This window comes from Triturus cristatus, chromosome 10, assembly GCF_964204655.1.
Source record: "Triturus cristatus chromosome 10, aTriCri1.1, whole genome shotgun sequence".
Lineage (NCBI taxonomy): Eukaryota > Metazoa > Chordata > Amphibia > Caudata > Salamandridae > Triturus > Triturus cristatus.
Window position 1 is genome coordinate 814,151,603 of NC_140593.1, and position 21,746 is coordinate 814,173,348.

Sequence of the window (21,746 nt, forward strand, 5' to 3'; positions counted from 1 at the left end):
AAGCCCCCAACGTCACGCAGAGCCGAATAGAGCCACCTGACGGCAGCAAAAGTTTCCGGATCCAGCCTGACGCCTGGGAAATTCAAAGGTGAGTAATCTGTAGCTAGATAGTTTCTACCAGATAATGCTTTACCAAAGGTAAGTAACTTGTTCGTTTGACTACGACCTGGGATACAGGGCTACGAATTGGATCAAATTTGGCTTGTTCTTCCACAAAGCAGTTCAAACAGTAAATACCCGTGATTTCCAAAGACTCAGTCAAACACTATGTGATGGAGGAGAGAAAGCTCCAGAGTCTTGACTGAAGACTCTTTGGCTCTGAAACCTGCTTTTCAAGACCTCTATTGAAGAAAGTGCATCTGTATGTGTGGGAAACGAGAACAACAAATCCATGGAGAAGAACAAATGCACGGTTGCTCATAGCAAACTCGAGACGTTTATGACATTCGGTTCTTCTGTTTTTTCCTCTGATTGGAATTGCAGCTTGCACACTTTTGCAACCACATCTGCACGTTGTAAGGTGGGAAATAAACTTGTGTACCCAAAATACAGTGAAAAGTTCCACACATGAATTTCACTCTACATGTATAATACTGGGTTAGGAAAACTATTTAAAGGCACAAGAAAGATTCTTGATTTGTGTTACCAAACAAGTTTATTAGAAAAACATGAAGCCAACCTTTCAGCAGATAGCTGAATCATTAAGTAGTTTTTTTCGGATTGGAGTCAACCATCAAGTCAGTCAGTTCAAGGAACTTTTTTAAGCCCTAAATAGTCATTAAAGAGTTTGTAATGGCAACAGCATTCTGGGAGGGCATGGGATGTTTTTCTGCCCATGTTAATAACACTAAATACCTTTGAAGCAGAGTACACGACATAACTTCCGTTCGTACTTAGTTTGTACCTATCCTTAAACGGAAGACGTATGCTTCTTTTCACGTCAAACAAGTAGCCTGCATTGCCATTTTGGGGTATAATGCAAGGATTAGCATTACCTGAGAGAGTCCACTCTTTACTCAAAGCATCAGTTTCTACACAAGAAGCAGGGTTCCGACTTTTAGAAAATTCAAGTTCCTTTTGTTATCTTTAGAATCATGCACATGCCTTATAAACCATGTCAAGCTACATAAAGGAAATAAAAGAACGCTTCAAAAATGAATTCCAGAATGATTGGGATGAGCTAGAGTAATCCTGAAGAGGAAAACAGTGGCAGTGAAATTAAGGCAATCCCTTTCAAAGAAGTGATGGGTGCAGAGGTATGATCATCTGGATGCGTGCAGAGACATGATGATCTGGATGCGTGCAGAGGCATGATCATCTGGATGCGTGCAGAGGCATGATCATCTGGATGCGTGCAGATGCATGATCATCTGGATGCGTGCAGAGGCGTGATCATCTGGATGCGTGCAGATGCATGATCATCTGGATGCGTGCAGATGCATGATCATCTGGATGCGTGCAGAGGCATGATCATCTGGATGCGTGCAGAGGCATGATCATCTGGATGCGTGCAGAGGCATGATCTTCTGGATGCGTGCAGAGGCATGATCATCTGGGATGTGTCTCTTCAAAGAGTACCAAGGCTGCCTAGAGCTAAAAATGCCCGTTTATGAAGATGAAAGGAAAATCCATTTATATCTAAGCATACATTTTGACAGTTTACTTCATCAAATGGGGAAATAGAATCATGACCCGTTCCAGGGATATCCAAACACTGGGACACTGAACTTCGAGAATTTATCATTCACGCTATTTCAGCTAGTTGTTGTCCACTGATAACTCGTTTTATTTCCACAGTTTTCCAGTTTTATGAAGGTGTTTTGTGCTGGACTAAAACAGTGGCTGTGATGATGATATCATGATGGATAAAGAAAAGCTACTTGTGTATAATTGTAGCTCTTCATCATAAGTATCTTCACTATATTCAAACCAACGTAGCCAAGTTGTGTGTGCAGATTTAAAATATTGATTCACTGCTGTTGAATGTTTGCTTATATTATGTGTTCATCTAGTGAATCTCTTTTGCTCTGCAGAGCAAGATAAAACTCTAGTTACAGCGAGCATAGTGTTGATTTGTGTAGCTCTGTTGCTGACCATAAATGTGTGTGCTAAATGCATGGCTACAAAATCTTTAAAGCATGAGCTGGCGAAGAGACTGACTGCTAGCTGCATTGTTGAAAGAAAGCTCTAAGCACTTCATCTGATAAAGTTGGTGTGCGGTGATGTAGGTGCATTAAACTTGTGTTTTTTTTTTTTTACAGAGTAAAGGCTATTGAACATGAGAACCGTGAATTAAGATCTACTATTCCGTGCATCATAGCACACGCTGAAAGACTGGAGGAGGTGAGAATCAGAGCATGTTAATCTTGATACCACAGTGATTGGTTTAACACTCTGTCCTTATACCCACTACTGCACCTTGGCGTCTTTCCACATTGGATTCCTCGCTTCTACTCTGACCTTAGGAGACTATTTCCCTACCCTCAAGCAAAGATCAGAAATGCTACCCCCCCCCCCCCGACCCCCCTATTTGGACAAGAAGATGATGGAACACTTGGTTGCCCCTATCTGTTTTAGTCTCAGTTCATTCATTTGTTTCTACATGTCATCTTAGAATTGCTGAATGTCCTGGCAACACACAATCTTGGAACCAAGTGCCTACCCTCTAAGATTACTATACCCAATGGCCTGTACACTTCTCTCATTACTATACACGCCGAACTGCCAACATTTTCTACAATTGTGCCCAATGACCACCCATGTCTTAATGTCCACCATTTAGGGTATGGATTAGGCAAAAGAATACCACCCTTGAATGTTCCTATTCCCCCCCAAAAAAGACATTTGTTGTTGATTGTGATCGAGAGATGAGAAGAACACAAGTGATTGTTCTTTTGAGGAGGTTAAGAGGCATGTCACCTTTCATGAAAAATCCCACCGTAGGGGTTGCCCATATAAGCCTGAGAGGTGTTGATCCATGCCAGATTTTTAGGATATCAACATAGGATATATACAGTAAAGTAACATAGAACCCATTTACCTTATATTTATCCTGAAAATGGCATGCATCAAGCCCTTCTGGACCTACATTAGATAACTGAGCTTGGATCTATGAATGTATCTGGGGTGCATTGAAGTAGAGAGCCCAGGACTCTTGGTGTTGTGTTGTCTGCACTGCTTTATAACCACTTAATGCTGTATTGTTTAAGTATGACTCATGAATCCTCTCATGTACCTCTTGTTATCACATAACATGTAAAGCGCTCTGATACCTTCGGGTCTGGCTAGCGCTATATAAAACTCGAAATAATAATCTTATTAAGAAGTGGGTATTCCTATTGGAACAGGATACCTGGGTAAATTGCTAAGCAACCCAACATAAAGAGATGTGACTTTCACCTCAGTACAAGGGTATTTTGAGATTTGTTTCATGTCTCTGGGACATGTAATTGACAGATCAAACGTCGAATGATGGACAAGGCTGAAGAGACCACTCATGAACTGAAGGAGGCTCATTCCTGTACAAAAAAGCTTGAAGACAAGCTCGGCTGTGAACGGCATAAGCATCAGAAGGAGAGCGAGTCCTCCCAGAAGGTGAGTTTTAGGACGTGAACTATTGTAACCATGACTTCACACGTGTGCAGCTAACCTCAAGGCATTGCATTAGAAAGGGTTCACTGCACACCCCTTTGATTCCATGAAATTTTTAAACATGTGCCAGCTAAAACAAAGGTGTCCTGTTCCCACAATTGATCTGCCTACTTTCCTCACTGAGTGTTGGTTTAGGATGTTATACGTTCAGACTGTGGCAGGCATTCTTCTGCCAGACAATATGCTGTAAATAGCCATGCACCTGTCTTTATGACAGATGTAGGGTATTTTTGTTAGTTGGTCTCTAAGGTTGGCATTGGGTGTTCTTTAGAGGCTGTGCTTGGTTAGAGCCCAGATAACATGGATTCACGCTTTCATATGTAAGATGGCACGATTGTGGTGTACCCGAGAACTATTAAGGGCTGATTTAGTTCTTAGCGGACAGGTAACTCTGTCATAACATAACGGTGATGGACATCCTGTCCGCCAAAACATTAATCCCATAGGCTAAAATGGGATTTATATTTCGGCGGACGGAATGTCTGTCATCATTGTGACGAAGATCTAAATCAGGCTCCAAGTCATTTATTGGTCTTTCGGTTTCTGAAAATTATATTAAGGGCGCTTGGGAATTCTACAGTGCGGTATTCCACATCTTCATCTCCCCGTCAGCGAACACTGCTACTGAATGTATATTTGCCTTCATCTATTTTGTGCATGCATTATCTACCTTATTTTTGGTTCTGAGCACCTGCGTCTTTTTTGAGTGTTTAGCTGGTAGATTTTCTCCTTTTTGAACTGAGTTTGACGTTGTGGTTGCTTCAGTACTTTTTATAGCTTCTGGTGCAATGTCTGTATCATAGGTAGAAAGCACTTGAAAAACGTAAGTATTTATCGCTTTCTTGATCCAAGTCTGCACCCTCACAAGCTGCGAATATATATTTTAATACATGAAGCTGCAAGAGTAAACCTCTAGGCAAGGCTGCATTTGTGTTCACATTTCACCTGTTCAATTTCCATGATAATAATTTGATCAGTAGAGGTTAAAACTCAGTATACTATGCTATTTAAGACTCAAAGGCAACAGTAATCAAGACTGGGTGAAAATGAACATTTCATGCATTCATCCTTGGCATCTGGCTATAGGGAATTTCAAATTGATGGTTTGTAAAGACCACCAGACATATATCAAATGTGGGCATACATTTACCCTTGAGTTAGACTACACTTGCACACCTGTCCCGTCCAGTTTTTTCTTCTCTATTCCAATGTGCCTGTTTCTTCTATTTATTAATCACGTTATCCATGACACGTTTTCTCTGACATTGGATCTTTAATATGCTTACCTTACTCGCTGGTTTCCTTGGGTGCTTTTTTCAGATATTTTTATCTCAGTTGAACGGTATTGGTGCAAAAAATATATATTTTTGTCTATAATACATAGTCTGCCATTGGCATGGCTCACTGATGTTTTAGGTGTTCTGCTACATGTGTAAATCTGTCCTGTGACGTGCTTGATGTGAGGTTGGTTGTTGGAATAATATTTAATGTATCGTCTATTCTGTTGGATAGTTTTGAGGCTAAAGATTTTACCTAATAATACATTTCGGACCTATAATTTCCCTCTCATCAAATGCCTTGTGTACCCTTTTTATAGGAATCAAGTGGAAATAGGATGTTGCCAAAGGGCTTCTAGTTTTCCTTAAGTTAACTCAACTTTTTTTAAGTTTCATCTAGAGATCGCTTTAGGCCTATTGTCTACATTATAATCCACATAGTGTGGGCTTTGGGTGAACCCATTGCTCATGTTTGAATGACTGCCTTGCCTCTCGTACTGCCTTTCTCATTGTTTGATGGTTTTTCTCCCTATTCGTGTTTGTGTCGACCCTCATGGAACACAACATTATGCAAATAAAGCAATGACTTGTGGACTTTCACGGGTTCATTGGGCTTACTTATTTTGGTACCTCATTTGGAGGGGAGGGGTCTTTACTTTAAACTGCATGTCATGAGTTTACTGACTGGAAAACTAAAATCTAGACCATCAGGAAACCTAGGCCACATTCCACTGTGTACAGATGGGTGTTTTTTCCAGAGTTCCGAACGGAGTATATGTGCATTAATGGTTATTGCTTTGAGCACTCCATCCCAACTCACTGCCTTGAGGTCCCTCAGGAAGAGTCTTGGTTATTCATGCTATTGCTCCACTCACACAATGCTTAACAAGAACACTTCCTGTCTAGATATTACAATGACTATTTGTTTTTTTAACATTCTTTCTCTTGAAGAAATGCCGCTAGAATTTGCTGATCAGGAAGCATATCTGCAAGACCCCGCAGCCCCATCCTACCAATCATAACTACAGTGGTTTGCTGTAACTTCGGCAGAACAAGATGGGGGAGACTTGTGTAGTTCAGCAGGAATTCGTGGGTTAATAAACTTGCAATAACATTTCTTTGGTGTGCTTTGTCATTGTGTGCCACTTCAGAGTTCCCCTGCAAGATGGAGCATGGTGTATCTCGTCGTGCTTTGTTTGTGTCTGGAAAAATTCTAGTATGTTGGTCACTGAATTTTATTTTGATAGTATCTATAGGCTAAGTGATCATCAATAAATGAAGTGCACACATAATATGTGAAGCAAATGGAAAGTATAGCCAGATTTATTTTTGAAAAGATTACTCTTCTAAGCACATTTGAGAAAAGTCCCATGTTCTTAAAGTGGAACATAAAAAGACATACCACTTTTATTGGATGCTGTCAAAACACCAAAAGTCAGTTTGTTGAGGAAGATAAAATCGGAATAAAATGTAACCAAATGATGAAATCGAATTTGAAGTGAATAAAGAAGGGAAATGTATTGAAGTAGAGAATACAGTGCCGAATTCTGCACCAGGAAGGGACAATAAGCAAACTAGCAGCAAGTTGGGTAAGTAGAAGCATATAGTTGGAAGACCTAAAGGAGCCAGATTTACCCTTCGTTAAATTAGTAAAACCAGTAAGAACTACTGTAGCAGCAAAATTAATGTTTTGCTGTTATTTTAGAACACTGTTGTGCGACAGCCAGTAAGAACGTGAGACCTGGCTAGAACCCTTATCCCTCCATTATTTAGTCTCCATCCATTGGTAAGCATTGCAGAAGTAAGCGTGGTACTGGGGTGTGTTTATAAATTATGATTGATAGCTTATGTCTTTAATCAGCTGTTATCCTCACCAGTCTGCAGCTGCTTTCTACATTCTACCAATGGGCTGTTGATGGGCCAAGAGAATCCTGGCTTGTATATCATCCAGGTAATCTTGCTAGTTCTTTGCAGGACAGAATGAAGATTGGTTGGCTGACACCCTCCATGACAATGTCGCGGGCATTCTCGCATCTGTGTGGGTCCAAAGTACCAGACAAGCCCGAAGCATTTCAACATTAATGGGTTTTTTTTCAGTGTGGCATTTCTTTTATATTAGTACCATGAAGTACTTTCATTCAATGCCATTTAATTCTAGGGCTGTTTCATATACCATACTTCACATGGTAACATGTTTGGTAACGTTAAAAATTCGGACTTTCAGCGAGATCTACGATTCAACAAGGATATGCAGTTGGCATTGGTCTTCCTGGAGTTGATGTTCCTATTGATACTTTACTGCGTGACAAACTCAACACAAATGTTCTACTATTGCTCAGTAAGTGATGGCACATGCAGCATACTCGATAAGGAGCAGCTTTAAACTAAAAGATAGTGAAGTAGCTTGTAAGACAGCGCTGCCGCTCCCATCATGCACACAACATCTATATTTAAGATGATATTCTCTTTTCAGTTAGGTCAGGATAGACATATCAACGGACTTTAGAAGCATTAAGCGTCTCAAAACTAAAGGTTTGGCGAGTTTAACATAAAGAAAACTGAAGAGAGTTTAATCTGCATAGCCTTCCATTTGTAAACAAAGCTAAGTGGCGTAATGCTGTAAAATGAATTTCGCAAATTATCAACAAGACAGGTTTTGCTTCAGTTAATAAAAGTTAATATAATGTGTAGTGAGCTAAATTGAAAAGGGAACATCACTGAAGATCCTAGGAAAAATGTCATCCAGAGTAGTAATGGCTTTTTGAATTGGTAAAATGGCCGCTCATCACTTCAGAGCTCAATGCATCGCTGTAAGAATTTCAAACCATTCTACCAGTTTGTTAGTGATGCCTACATCCCGGTTTATGTGGTGAGCTTCCACAAGAATAAATATTAAGGTTCATATGAAGTGAAGGGCTTTGGCTGTCCTCAGAGGGAAGGAATATACGTTCTGGAGCATGCGGCTACTTCCACAATGTACACCTATACACTAAAGAACACTTTCACCTAACATAAACCATTCAGTATCAAAAAGTGGAGTCAATGTACGAATAGTTCTGCTACGTATATCATCCTGGAGGATTTTAATATGATCCATCATGCAGATCCTGACCTTGTCCTCGTATCATAATTCAAACTAAACACACTATATTAGTGCTGATATAGGTTTTACTGTAATGCACAACATATTGGTGGATCTCTGTCCTCTTTTTCCTGCCAATCCATGTCCTTTCCAGACTCGAGACTTGCCGAGTGGCTGGCCCAGTTGGTTTATACAGCATAAGAGGTGTAGTGGGAAAAAAATGACTATAAACTCAACATTGGATCTGCAGAGTAAATTACAGTTACTAGCTAATTATAAGCGGGTCTCTCACTTATTCTTCCTCCGTCGTACTAATAAAGACTATGATCCAAGACATGATATCACGACTCTAGTGACTCCAGAGGTTACTGATGAAATGCTTCCCATATAGGCTCACAGCAAGTACAACACATTTCCAATCGAGCACTCCACTATACGCCCAATAATGCACTTCCACGCCCTGGAACTCTGTATGAAGTGCTGCATAAATTGCAGGTCTAATGGGTTAGACTTCCGTTTAAAAGTGGAATGAATGTGGGAATTAAAGAGTGCTCCACTGTCAAAGGGGAAGGACTGTTTTCTTGTCATTTTATACTATCTGGAATGTTTCAGAAAGTTCCCTGGATATGTCATTGGACGAAGAAGCGAGTAACAAGTGCTGCTCACAAACTTGAAAAATAAAGAGGGGGTGGTTCTCAACACTGTTTTTGTGGCTTTTATTTATGCAAGCTAATGGTCTAAAGCAGTTATTTTTAACCTGTGGTCCAGGGATCCGAGTGGGTCCCCGACACCTACTCACGGCAGTCTGTGACTGCATAGACAATATATAACACGTTAATAAAGTGTATGTAATGGAGAAACAAAATGTTAAATAGAAATTTTTTAAGTGTTAAGTAAATGTGAGGGAATTTGCTGTTAGAGTGATGTAGGAGCAAAGAACACTGCAGCTTAAGCTAGACACTAGCCTCAGATCGAAAGTATTAAAAAATAAATTGCAGAGAACAATTTCAAATAATACGTGATAGTTAAGATGGTCTCAGTACAAAACGCTGGCATTTACTTTAAAGCTGTTTTGATCTATGCAAAATGAGTGCTTGATTTATTGAGAATTGTAAATAAAAGCTTTCTAAGTTTAAAGCCTGTGCTCTACTCCGCATACCTCCCCCATTCATAACTATAAAAACCGTGGTTTCTAGCCCTCAGTGGCGGCTCCTCCGCTGAGGCCCCACTACTTTTCGCAGTGGAAAAATAAAATGAGACATATGTTGTTTTATTTTTCCTGTTGCAGCCTCTCTGCGGGTAGGGCAGGGCAGATCTGCTCTGCTCTCAGAGCAGGGGGAGGAGTGGTGGGCACTATGTAAATGTGCATAAATGCCTGACTGGTTCTCTTGGGCTGGCCAAACATTCCTGTGCACATTCGATGCTCTCAATGCAGGCTGTGTTACAGCCTGCATGGAGAACATGCCAAGCCTCCCATTCTCTGGCTGAGCACCAATCCAAGGCACTCAGACCAATTGGCTATCAAGAGGCTGGGAGCCGGATGCTTCCTTTGAAGATAAGAAGCCAGGAAGAGGACGCAGGAGAGGTGGCGGCTGGCCAGCAGGTAAGGGTTTTTTTTTTTTAAACCACCCTCTTCCCCCTCCTCCCCACCCCATGCTGCCTACTGGGAGCAGCCGCGCCTGCAGTCCAGTCAAATTTCATCCATAAAACAATATTTTATATCCAGCTAAAGAAATATTCTTAATTTATAGTATCTAGCTATGAACTGCTGTCCTCAAAACATGGGGTTATTGTGGGGTGAGCACCGTATTTCCAGAATAAACTATTTTGGAGATGTTACGGATAGAATAGCAAGAAAAAAGGTGTCAACTGAGTTTTAAAAAGTTAGAAACAGTGGCATTTGCATAGTGAACATGAGAGTGATAAGGTTGAGACCTTTTAAGAATGAAAGTAGAAGTGTGGGAGCACATGGGATGAAAAGAACTTGGACATATAAGTACATAGTTCAGCACTGTGAATAAAGAGTCAAGAAAAGAAGTGTGTGGGTGCCAAGTCATATCATTTGGTATTTGAACCAGTCTGAGATAAAAGGATGCTAAAGAGAGATGGTTGGAAACCACAGTGAAGCTGGTCTGTGGTTTTTTGTAAGTTGATTTTGTATAGTGTGGATACCAGAGAAAAACAAGCATCAGAAAAGTCAATAAATCTTGCTTATAGAAGAGCTATTGACTTTGCCAATGTGTTTTAGCCATGTACACCAGCGTGGCTGCTGTTCAGCAAGGCTAAAGGTTTGTGGTGTAGAGGAGAGTAGGGTGGGGTGGGGTGCAATAGAGTGAAGTAGAGTGGCATAGAGTGCAGTGGCAAAGAGAACAGTGGTGTAGATTAGATTAGAGTTGAGTAGAGGGCATTGGTGTAGAGGGTAGTGGAGCAGAGCGACATAGAGTACTGTGGTGTAGAGTGGCATTAAGTGCAGTGGAATTGAGTACTGTGCATTGGCATAGAGAGCAGAGTAGAGTGGCATGGAGTGGTGCAGCATAGAGTGCAGTGAAGTGGCATAGAGTGCTTTAGAGTTGAGTGGTGGGGCGTAGAGTGGTATAGAGTACAGTGGCGTAGGGTAGAGTGGTGCAGAGTGGAGTGGCGTTGAGTGGTATGTTGCAGAGTAGAGTGCTGCAAAGGAGGGTTGCATAGAGTACAGTGGTGGGGAGTAGTGGTGCAGAGTGTAGTAGCGTGGTGTAGAATGCAGTTGCCTAGATTGGTGCAGAGTAGATTTGCATAGAGTTCGGTGGTGGAGAGTTCACTGGTGTAGGGTGCAGTGGCATACAGTGGTGTAAAGAGCAGCAGCGTTTAGTTGAATGGTGCCGAGTAGACTAGAGTGCAGTGACGTAGAGTGCAATATTGTAATGTAATATAAAAGATATTTATAGAGCGCACTGCCATCGGGCATCCTGGTGCTAAAGAAGGAAAGATCGTAATAAACAACTATGACATGAGCAGAAAGATGTTAAACTCTGGGAAAGAGACAGGTTTTTATTTGTTTACGAAAAGACAGAAGATCTTTCATCTGTCGCAACTCCAGGGGTAGCTTATTCCATTCCATATTGTAGAGTGGCGTAGAATAGAGTGGTGTGGAGTGCAGTGGTTTAGAGTAGAGTGGCATGGAGTACAATGACGTAGAATAGAGTGGTGTTGAGAAGATTGACGTGGAGTGATAGAGTAGCGTGCATTGCCATAGAGTGCAGTGGTGCAGAATAAAGTACAGTGGAGTGGGGTAGAGTGTAGTGTTACAGAGTAGTGTGCAGTGGCTTAAAGTGGTGCAAAGTAGGGTGTAGTATCACACTGCCATTACAGACATCATTTTCAATTGAAATAAGCATTACATTTGCACAGACATACAGTTTTACTAATAAAACTATACAGCGCACAAAAGATAATGTGTGGAAATGGCATCATTTAGTGCAGAGATCTTCAAACATTTTGATGCCGAGACCCCGTTGTCAAACTTTTTTAGGCATAAGGACCCCTTCTGCCAAAAATATCTAGAACCTGTTACTCGTCATGATCGACAACTATCAACAACCATAAACGCCCTAATTACCACAGCAAATCATTTTTACAGAGGGGAAATAATAGTAAACAGTGTTTAGCAAACCATAGGCCGGTGAGCGTGGGGGTGTAGTCAAGGGTGTAGCTTAAAACAAAGGGCCTAATTTTTGAGGAATTGGCTTAGGGCTGCGCCGCAAGTCTTCTTGCTGCGCTGCCCTATGCCAATGTGAAAGGGCAAGAATGCACCGTATTTCTGAAATACGGTGCATGCCTGTCCTTTTCCCTTGCATTGGCACTCAAATTGCTGCCTTGCACCAACATAGGCAGAATTGTTTTTGCGCAGGAAGGGGCACCTTCCTTCTCCAAAAAAATCCAGAGAGGCGTTTTCCTCTTGGTATGTGAGCTCCAGACTGCAGCAAATATGGAGAGAAGAAAAAAAGAGGAGCAATGAAAACATTTCTCCTTGTTATGCCTCCACTGGGGAGGCATCCGTTTTTAGAACTGCCCCAGGTTTACATGATTTTGTAAATATGGGGCTGCTTCAAAATCCATGGGTGTTGCTTGGGAACCCCATGCAAAGCCCATGGAATACCTCCTTGACGCAGGTTAAGGCAACACAGTGACTTTCGCTGCTATGTCTTACTCCATATCATCATCATTAACTTTGTTCGGTCGTTAAGACCATCAAGGTGCATAGGCGTACAAAAGTATGGTAATTAAAACAAGATTTGCATAGTAAAAATTGTAAGCCAAAGTAGATGACATTATTTATACAGCAACAAAACATATTAAAACTCGAGCCATTAAGAATTAAGAAACAACTTAAAAGAACTGGCTTCCAAGGTATTAACACCATACAAGCTAAAAACACGTAAAAGATACGCAAAGTGCTAGTGCATTATTGACAGAAATATAGTGTAGCTCAGTTCTCTAATTTATACATAAGTCATAAAATGCCATGATCATAAGACATCAAGTACGAGCTAGATACTTTGTGGGGAATGATACTTAATCTAATAATATACTCAATTCATTTTAGCTTCTGCCTCCTAATGAACCAAAACCTCCCCAGGAATTTGGCCATTGCACATACTATTTGTGGCCTTGTATCTGTCCTGAGGATACGTAGTGCCTCTAGGTGACAGCTGGTTCCTAGTTGTCTGCAAGCAGGGGCTAGCCATTTAGTTATTGGGTTTTTGTATAAAGGGCATGCAAAGAGAATTTGCTTAGTCGTCTCCTCTGTCTCGAGGCAACATGGGCACAGTTGGTTGGTTTTGCTTGGGAGCCCCTATTCCATGATGCAGTAAAGGAATTTAAGGGTAGACCTCCAAATCTAAATTGAATAAATAACTTCCTCTCTTGCGGGACAGTGATGAAGTGCATATAGGGCTCGTACATACCAACCATCGTAAACTCCATGCACTCTAATGTGAGTCGACCTCCTTTTCACTTGTGTGACTGTTCTCTCTGCCACCCATTTCCAATATTAAGACTTGACCCATTCTCTACTAAGCAGTAAGCTAAAGTCCTTTTCTCCCCAAAGGTTTCCCAGGCCTATTTCAAACAGCAATGTTTTGACGTTACGGGACCAAGCAATCCAGCTTAAAAACCCCCTTGGTAGCAATCGCATAATGGACAAGCTCAGGTGTTTTTGTTATGCGGAGCCAAAAGAGAAGAGGTCGAAGCCTCGCTTTATCAACAATTGTACTTCTGCCCAAATCTAGTCGTAGGGAAGTGAGCGGGGTACTCTGGGGTAGTGAGCAGAGTGATCTTAAGAATTTGTTCTCTGCAAGAAGCAGGCCCTCCAAATTATCGAATCCCCAGATTTCGGCCCCATAAAGAGCCGAGCCAACCACCTTCAGATCATATATCTGTAGTGGTGCTGCAACCGGTCTAGATTGTGATGACCTATGATCTAAGATTATAGCCCCAGAAGTCTTCCTCTGCTGTAGAATTCGCTTCGAGATATGTGTTTTTCCATTCTATTTTTTCGGTGAGGGTTATACCAAGATATACAATGGAATCTACCCTTTCCAGCGGAATCCCCCCCCAGTAATAGCCTCCCTTTAAACGATTTGTGGGGGTTCATTTACAAAAGTTTAGTCTTTGAGGTATTTACTTCTAGACCTCTCCTCTCACAGAAAGACATGAAGCGATCTAATAGGAGTTGAAGGCCACTTGGGGTTTTAGAATCTTAGCTTATCGTCCGCAAAGAGCAATGTGCTTATTTTTACACTCCCCAATGAAGGGGCATCTGCCTGGGCTTCCGCTAAGTAATTCACCACCCCATTTACAAAAAGTGAAAATAAGGTGGGGGCTAAAACGCAGCCCTGCCTCACCCCTCTTATAATCTTTATTGGGTCTGTCAATTGCGTTTGGTCTCCCCAGCGTACCTTCGCATAGTTTTCTTCGTGAAGGCGAATTAAAAGTGCCAAAATGTCGTGGGGGAGCCCCTGATCATGAAGTACTTGCCCTTGGAATAAGATCAAAAGCTGACCTCAAGTCAATAAAAGCAGTGTAAAGACTGCCCTGTTCCAATGTCAGACTTCCAGGCTAAAAGGGTAAAACGAAAAACCTGATCGATAGTACTGACCTTTTTCCTGAACCCTGCTTGGAAGGGGGATAATATGCCATTATCCAGTATTGGGGTATCTTTCATAGATTCACATGCCTGAATCATTCCCCGTCGCCGAGGCGGGAGTCTCGGTAGATAAAAAAGTAGTGCCAAAAAATAATTAGTAGTAGTAGTAGTAGGCCCAAAGAAAAAAGGCCCTAAGGCCTATCTCTTAGAAGCCTATCTACCTTGTTATGTAAAATAACCCAAGAATTGGTAGCAACCAATCAGACATCAGCACCCTTCTAGAACCCTCTCAGCAGAGCCAGCTCTCCTCAGATTTTCACCGCACGTCGTGTGGAAGGGAGTCTCCCTGAGTGCCTACTCAGTTTCTTCTTTTCTTCAGTCATGTCTGACAAAAAAGCTTTGTTTAGACCCTGCAGGACCTGTGATAAGAAGAGGGTCCATGTAGACGACCAGCATGAGGAGTGTATTTATTGTCTACATCCTAAGCATGTTGCTAAGGACTGTAGAATTTGCCGGACTTTCCCTCCTAAGACCTTAAGGGACAGAGAGGCAAGAGTTTTGTTATGGTTAAAATCTTCCTCGGCTGAGGAGGATGACAGGGCCTCGACATCTAGCAAGAGAGCTAGATCAATTGATAGTTCTTCCAGTGAAGGGAGAAAACATCATAAGGCCTCTCATGTAACTTCTGACCACTCACAGAAGTCACAAGACTCTGACAGATCCAAGAGGTCTTCAACTACAAAAACCGTGAGTAAATCTCAGGTTAAAACTTTGTCAGTGGGATCATCTTATACTATCTCTGTGACTTCTGCGGCTCCTCTGTTGACGGCTACAGTCTCCACTACTTCGATATCGTCACCTATCATGTCTCCTAGGGCGTCTAAGACTCCGTCGACAATTGCGTCGACGTCGAGCTTAAAGGAAGTTCTGTCAGCATCGTCGATGACAACATCGACGACGAAAACCCCGTCGACGACAACCCCGTCGACGACGAAAATCACGTCGACGACGACGAAGACCCCGTCGACGACGAAGACCTCGTCGACGGCGAAGACCTCGTCGACGGCGAAGACCTCGTCGACGGCGAAGACCCCGTCGACGGCGAAGACCCCGTCGACGGCGAAGACCCCGTCGACGGCGAAGACCCCGTCGACGACGAAGACCCCGTCGACGACGACTATTTCGTCGACGATGACGATCCCGTCGACGGCGACTATTTCGTCGACGATGACGATCCCGTCGACGGCGAAGACCCCGTCGACGACGACGACAATTCCGTCGACGGCTAAGACCTCGTCGACGATGACGATCCAGTCGACGGCGAAGACCCCGTCGACGACGATGACAATCCCGTCGACGCCTCAAAAGACAGCAAGTCCGTCTATGAGGGGAAGCCCGTCGACGAGAGGTTTCCTTAGAGCGATTCCAACTACCCATGTTACGCCTATTGCGTACACGCATATTCAGCTAAAAACTTTTCATAAACAGGATTACAGCAATATTTCTCCTTTGCTGCCTTCGCATATCCTGGACTCATATACGGAAGGGGATGATTATGAAGAGGAGGATGATGAGGGTCCTTTCGGGATAGCTAGGCACCCCTCGGAGTTGCATATTAAGTGTCAGGAGATGGATGAGGAGGATGACTACCATGAGCATGCTTACCAGGAAGGCCTTGCTGCACCAGTTTACAGGCATCCCTCAAGGGATTGGGATCGTAGAGAATCAAGTCATCTCCCGCCTACACTGATTCAGGACCTTCAGGCCATGCTGGCGGATTACCGCCAACGCTTTCCTCCACAACAACCTCTTCCTAATATACAACCGACGGAAGAGTCGCACACGGACATGCCGAATTCGCCGATTCACCCTGCTGGTTCGGGTACACAATCACACCATGATACCATTTCCACTGATGAGGAAGATATCGAAGAGGGTGAAGTACCGGATAAAGACACCAATCTGGATCCTTGGGATGATTACATTATTCCCATGCCTTCTCCACCTATTCCACAACCATCGGATTCTCCTCCAGAGGATATAGGTGGCTTTCACAATTTAATGCAGCGTGCAGCAGTCAGGTTTCAATTACCAGTCACTGTGGAGCATACGGATTGTTTCCTCCATGACTTTAAAGAGGAGCAAAGGAAAATTACCAGAGCAATTCCCATCATCGATTTTATTTGGAATGAGGGGTTAAAGATTATGAAAACACCTGCTTCTGTACCTGCTGTCCTCCCTCGTATTGATAAGAAATATCGTGCTCCTCCAGAGACGCCCTCCTGTCTCATCGGTCATCCCCGACCAGATTCCGTTATATCACAGGCTGCTCAACAAAAGTCCAAAAATCCGGCTATGCCGATATCGACGCCGCCGGATAGAGAAGGGCGAAGATTGGATCTGATCGGCAAGAAGTTCTCTACGATGGCGGCAACTTCTATCAAAGCTGCAAACTCCTTGGCCATTCTTGGTCGCTATGACCGCCAGATGTGGTCAGAATTCTCTGAATTTATAGACCTCATTCCTGAGGATCGTCAACAAGAGGCAAGGAAAATACTTCAAGAGGGAGAACGAGCCGCATCAGAGATCATAGACTGTGCTCTTGATATTGCAAATACCAACTTTAGGCAGCTTGCAGGGGCTGCAGTTCTTAGGCGTCAAGGATGGCTTAAAGCAACATCTTTTAGGCCAGAGGTTCAAGCCAAGATCATTGATATGGCCTATGATGGAGAATCCTTGTTTGGGAAACATATAGACGAGGCCCTCCTAGCAATCAAGACTGATACGGATACAGCTAAGTCACTAGCTGCTCTCCAATACAAACGGGGATCTTTCCGTGGTGCAAGAGGTCGAGGCTTTGTTTCAAGGGGAAATTATCAAAGTCAGCAAAATAGACAATATCAGTCTCAATATAGACAGCCTTATGGACGATCATCTTACAGGCAATCTTCCTCGAATAGTTTCTCTCGTCAGGGAGGAAGAAGGCGATCGAACAATCAGGGTCGCGACGCCAACAAGAAGCAATGAGCTACGCTGGACGCCAGTCATCCCTCCTTCCCTCCCAGTAGGAGCAAAGATAACAGCTTTTGCACACAATTGGGAGGAGATCACCTCGGATCGTTGGGTCATCGACTTAGTCAGAAACGGTCACACCCTGGAGTTCTCAAAACAACCCCCTACTGCCCCGCCCAGGGGTCCCCCTCCCCCTCGTCTTCACTTATTGTTCAAAGAAGCTTTAATAATGCTCCGCAAGAACGCAATAGAGAAAGTTCCTTCGCCCCAGAAGGGAACCGGGTTCTATTCTCGATTTTTCCTCATAAAGAAAAAGTCAGGGGAGTGGCGCCCGATTCTGGATCTCCGCAAGCTCAACAAATTTCTAAAGAAGCAGAGTTTTCGGATGGTTACACTGGCCGAAGTGTTGAGCTGCCTAAACAAGGGGGATTTTATGGCTTCTCTGGACATGGAGGACGCGTACTTCCACATTCCTATCCTTCCCAAGCATCGCAAGTACCTGCGATTTGTAGTGGCTGGCGTCCACTATCAGTTCAAAGTCCTTCCGTTCGGGCTGAAATCTGCTCCAAGAATTTTTACAAAGTGTCTTGCACCAGTAGCAGCGACTCTAAGGTCACAGGGAATACAGGTATTTCCGTACCTGGACGACTGGCTGCTCAAAGGCCCTTCGAAGCAGACTACCGTAGAGGCGGTTTCAGCATGCCTAAGTCTATTCTCAAACTTAGGCCTCACTCTCAACAACAGCAAATCTCAACTGCTCCCTCTACAAAGAATTCAGTTTCTGGGAGCAATGCTGGACACCAAACAATGCAAGGCATTCTTGTCAGAGGAACGTCAACTTCGTTTACAAAAGCTAGCACTTTCAATCGCAAGAAGAAAGTCAGTTTCTGTCCGGAGGTTTGCGTCTCTGCTGGGGATGTGTTCATCAACTATAAATCTTGTACCTTTAGCAAGGCTCCGAATGAGACCTCTGCAGGAACAGTTACATCTACAATGGAAACAGGCCTTGGGGTCGTTCAACGACTCCATCAGGATAACACCTCACATGAGAGTCTCTCTGCATTGGTGGTCACGGATGGAAAACCTGACTTTGGGCCTTTCTTTTCTAACATCTCCTCCAGAATTCGTGGTAACAACAGACGCCTCCATGGAGGGGTGGGGAGGACATCTCCAAGATCTACAGATTCAGGGACGATGGTCCCAGGAATACCGCCAACAACATATCAACAGACTGGAGCTTCGCGCCATTTTTCTCACTCTGCAGGCATTCCTCCCGAGGATTGCAGGGGCCTCAGTGCTGGTCCGAACGGACAACACTACCAGCATGTATTACATCAACAAACAGGGAGGAACGAGGTCACTGTCCCTGTCGCAGGAAGCTCAGGAACTATGGGAATGGCTTACAACACACAAGATATCCTTACGAGCGGAGCACGTCAGGGGCCTTCACAACACGTTGGCCGACAACCTAAGCAGATCCCTGGCAGGCTGTCACGAATGGGAAATAGAGCAGAAGCAACTAGACGAAATTTTTCAGTCATGGGGCAAACCGGCACTAGATTTGTTTGCTACAAGGGAAAACAAGAAATGCCGCTATTACGCAAGCAGATTCCCTCAACAGGGATCAAGAGGAAATGCCCTGTCCATGAGATGGTCAGGGCTTTGTGCGTACGCTTTTCCCCCGATACCACTAATTGCGAAAGTGATCCGCAAAGTGAAGATGGAGCATTGCCGCCTCATCCTGATTGCACCCCGTTGGCCAAGGCAATATTGGTTCCAGGAGCTGCTTCTTCTAGCTCACAGCTCCATCCGTCTAATACCAACAATGACGATGTTGACAAGGGAAAGGGGTCAAATACTCCATCCAGATCCACAGTCGCTGCACTTGCACGCATGGCTCCTGATTTCCTAGAATACAAAGATCTAACCATTTCACAGGAATGCCGTGAGATTCTATCTAAGTCACGCGCACAAAGTACTTTAAAAACTTATCGTTTGAAGTGGAAACGATTTTGTCATTGGTGCGAGGGGAAGGATGTCCATCCTTTACAAGCTCCAGTAGAGCAAATCCTTCCTTATTTGTTATCCCTAGCCAAATCGGGACTTGCATTCTCTTCAATTAAAGTTCATCTTGCGGCTCTATCAAGATTCAGGAAGAGTACCTCTAAGCCTTCGCTCTGTTCCTCTTCATTAATAAAACAATTTATGAAGGGGCTATTCCGCGTCTTTCCACCAATTCGAGCACCTCCCCCAGAGTGGGAGTTGAACACAGTTCTAGCTCAATTGATGAAAAGGCCTTTTGAACCTATCCACAAGGCTGAGCTAAAATTTTTAACATGGAAGGTAGCTATTCTTTTGGCTCTTACATCGGCTCGAAGAGTCAGTGAGATTCAAGCGTTCACCATCTCAGAACCCTTTTTGCAGTTCTCCAAAGACTTTGTTACTCTCAGGACAAATCCACGATTCATCCCTAAAGTTCCGACTCAGTTCCACTTAAATGAGCCAGTGAAACTAAAGGTTTTCTTCCCAAATCCAGCCACTCCAGCTGAGCGAGCGTTGCATTCACTGGATATAAAACGCTGTCTGAAATTTTACTTGCAAAGGACGAAGGACATCAGGCGGTCCAATCAATTGCTTGTAGCTTATGGTCAAGCTACACTTGGGTCTGCTGTGACTAAAGCGACTATAGCCAGATGGTTAGCTTCTACAATTCATTTTTGTCATGATAAAGCCAATAGACCATTACAAAGAAAGGTCAAGGCACATTCTACTAGAACTATGGCAGCATCTACTGCATTGTTCGCAGGAGTATCCTTGGAGAATATTTGTCGTGCTGCAACGTGGAGGAATGTTCACACATTCACGAAGCACTACTGTCTGCAATCTACTCTGCAGGAGGATACAGCGGTAGGACAAGCCGTCCTTCAGCATCTGTTAAACTAAGGTCAGATATTTATATATGTTTCTTCAATTTACTGTTTATAATTGCTATATTTTAAGCTACATTGTCTTTTCTTTATGTAAGATAGATGTTTGAATTTTAACAGAAAACATCTTATGCCTTCTACTTATCAAGTTGCGGGTGTAATTGGGAGTGTATCAGCAATAGTCTCCCACCATCCACAAACGACTGTATGCTTGGCATACTGCTTGCTACTCTGATTCAGGCATGTGAATCTATGAAAGATACCCCAATACTGGATAAGAAAACAAGTTACTTACCTGTAACTACAGTTATCCAGTATTGGTATCTTTCATAGATTCACATGCACCCACCCTCCTCCCCGCAGAGTCAGTTCTCTATGTTTGGGATATAAGCTTCCCACTCGTGCTAGGAAAATCTGAGGAGAGCTGGCTCTGCTGAGAGGGTTCTAGAAGGGTGCTGATGTCTGATTGGTTGCTACCAATTCTTGGGTTATTTTACATAACAAGGTAGATAGGCTTCTAAGAGATAGGCCTTAGGGCCTTTTTTCTTTGGGCCTACTACTACTACTACTACTAATTATTTTTTGGCACTACTTTTTTATCTACCGAGACTCCCGCCTCGGCGACGGGGAATGATTCAGGCATGTGAATCTATGAAAGATACCAATACTGGATAACTGTAGTTACAGGTAAGTAACTTGTTTTCTTCCCTTCCATCCAATCAGTAATTTTTGTGAACAGGGCACGAGAAAAAACTTTCTGAGTCCCATCTATCAGACTCATCGGTCTGTAGTTTGAGGGCAGTGATCGATCCCCCTTCATGAAGACCGGGATGACCTCCGCTCCTTGCCAAGAAGGGGTTATAGGGGCCCCAGCAGCTATACCATTGGCTAGTAGTCACATATAGTTAGACTATTTAGGAATATCGGCTAAAAATACATCACCAGGTATTCCATCTGGGCCTGATGCTTTATTTTTAAGTATAGAGCTAATACTTTCAGTAATATCTGCTACTGAGAAAAAATTACCATCAGCCTGTAAGTTGTTTAAGTCTAAAGAAGTATCTCCAGGAGTGGACATTCCTGTTCCAGAATATATTCCGGAAAAATGGCCAAACCAGGCTACCGCTGTGATATTATTAGATTATAGATTACTCCATATCTATGAGGCCATGCAAAGCCATGCAAAGCCATGCAGGGTAACTTTGCACCACCTCATAGGTATGGTTGCGACGCTTGCGCTACCAGAGCGTAAAAAAGTGATGCTCTGGCGATGCAAGACTCTCATAAATAAGCCCCAAAATATTCTATACGGTTTTTAGGTCTTTTACCATCAGGTACTTGCGTATAAAATAATGGGCAGCGTAAATGAAAAATAAATCTTAAAAAGTTGTTACTCCGTGGGAAATGCACTGTAGTATATTATGAAATCTCTATTAGTTGATGCACTGCAGAGGTCTGTGTGTAACCAGAAAGCCACAGAATTAAATCTTGATTGGTGCAGTTGAGAATAGTGATGTGTATTTTTAGTACTACGGGGTCACAGCCTGTGACAGAAAGCACTGTGAATATGTAAGTCATTATTTTATACTTGCATTGCATTACACACAGAATAAGATAGACTGATACAAAATGTGTAACACATGCAGCTGCCTGGTGTGTTTAAGAAATCATGG

General features: G+C 43.1%; 1 protein-coding gene across 5 annotated transcripts in view; it reads left to right on the forward strand.

The window, feature by feature from the left end:
* RAB11FIP3 (RAB11 family interacting protein 3) overlaps window positions 1-21,746 on the forward strand; it is a 510,528-nt gene that overhangs the window by 460,102 nt on the left and 28,680 nt on the right. For 4 of the 5 annotated variants that reach the window (XM_085628392.1, XM_085628394.1, XM_085628393.1 and 1 more), the window contains 2 exons: window positions 2,262-2,343; window positions 3,457-3,594. In XM_085628392.1, the coding sequence (XP_085484518.1) occupies window positions 2,262-2,343; window positions 3,457-3,594 (220 nt within the window). Of the gene's footprint in view, window positions 1-2,261; window positions 2,344-3,456; window positions 3,595-5,879; window positions 6,046-21,746 lie in introns of those variants that run through there. The other variant, XM_085628396.1, reaches the window with a different exon arrangement.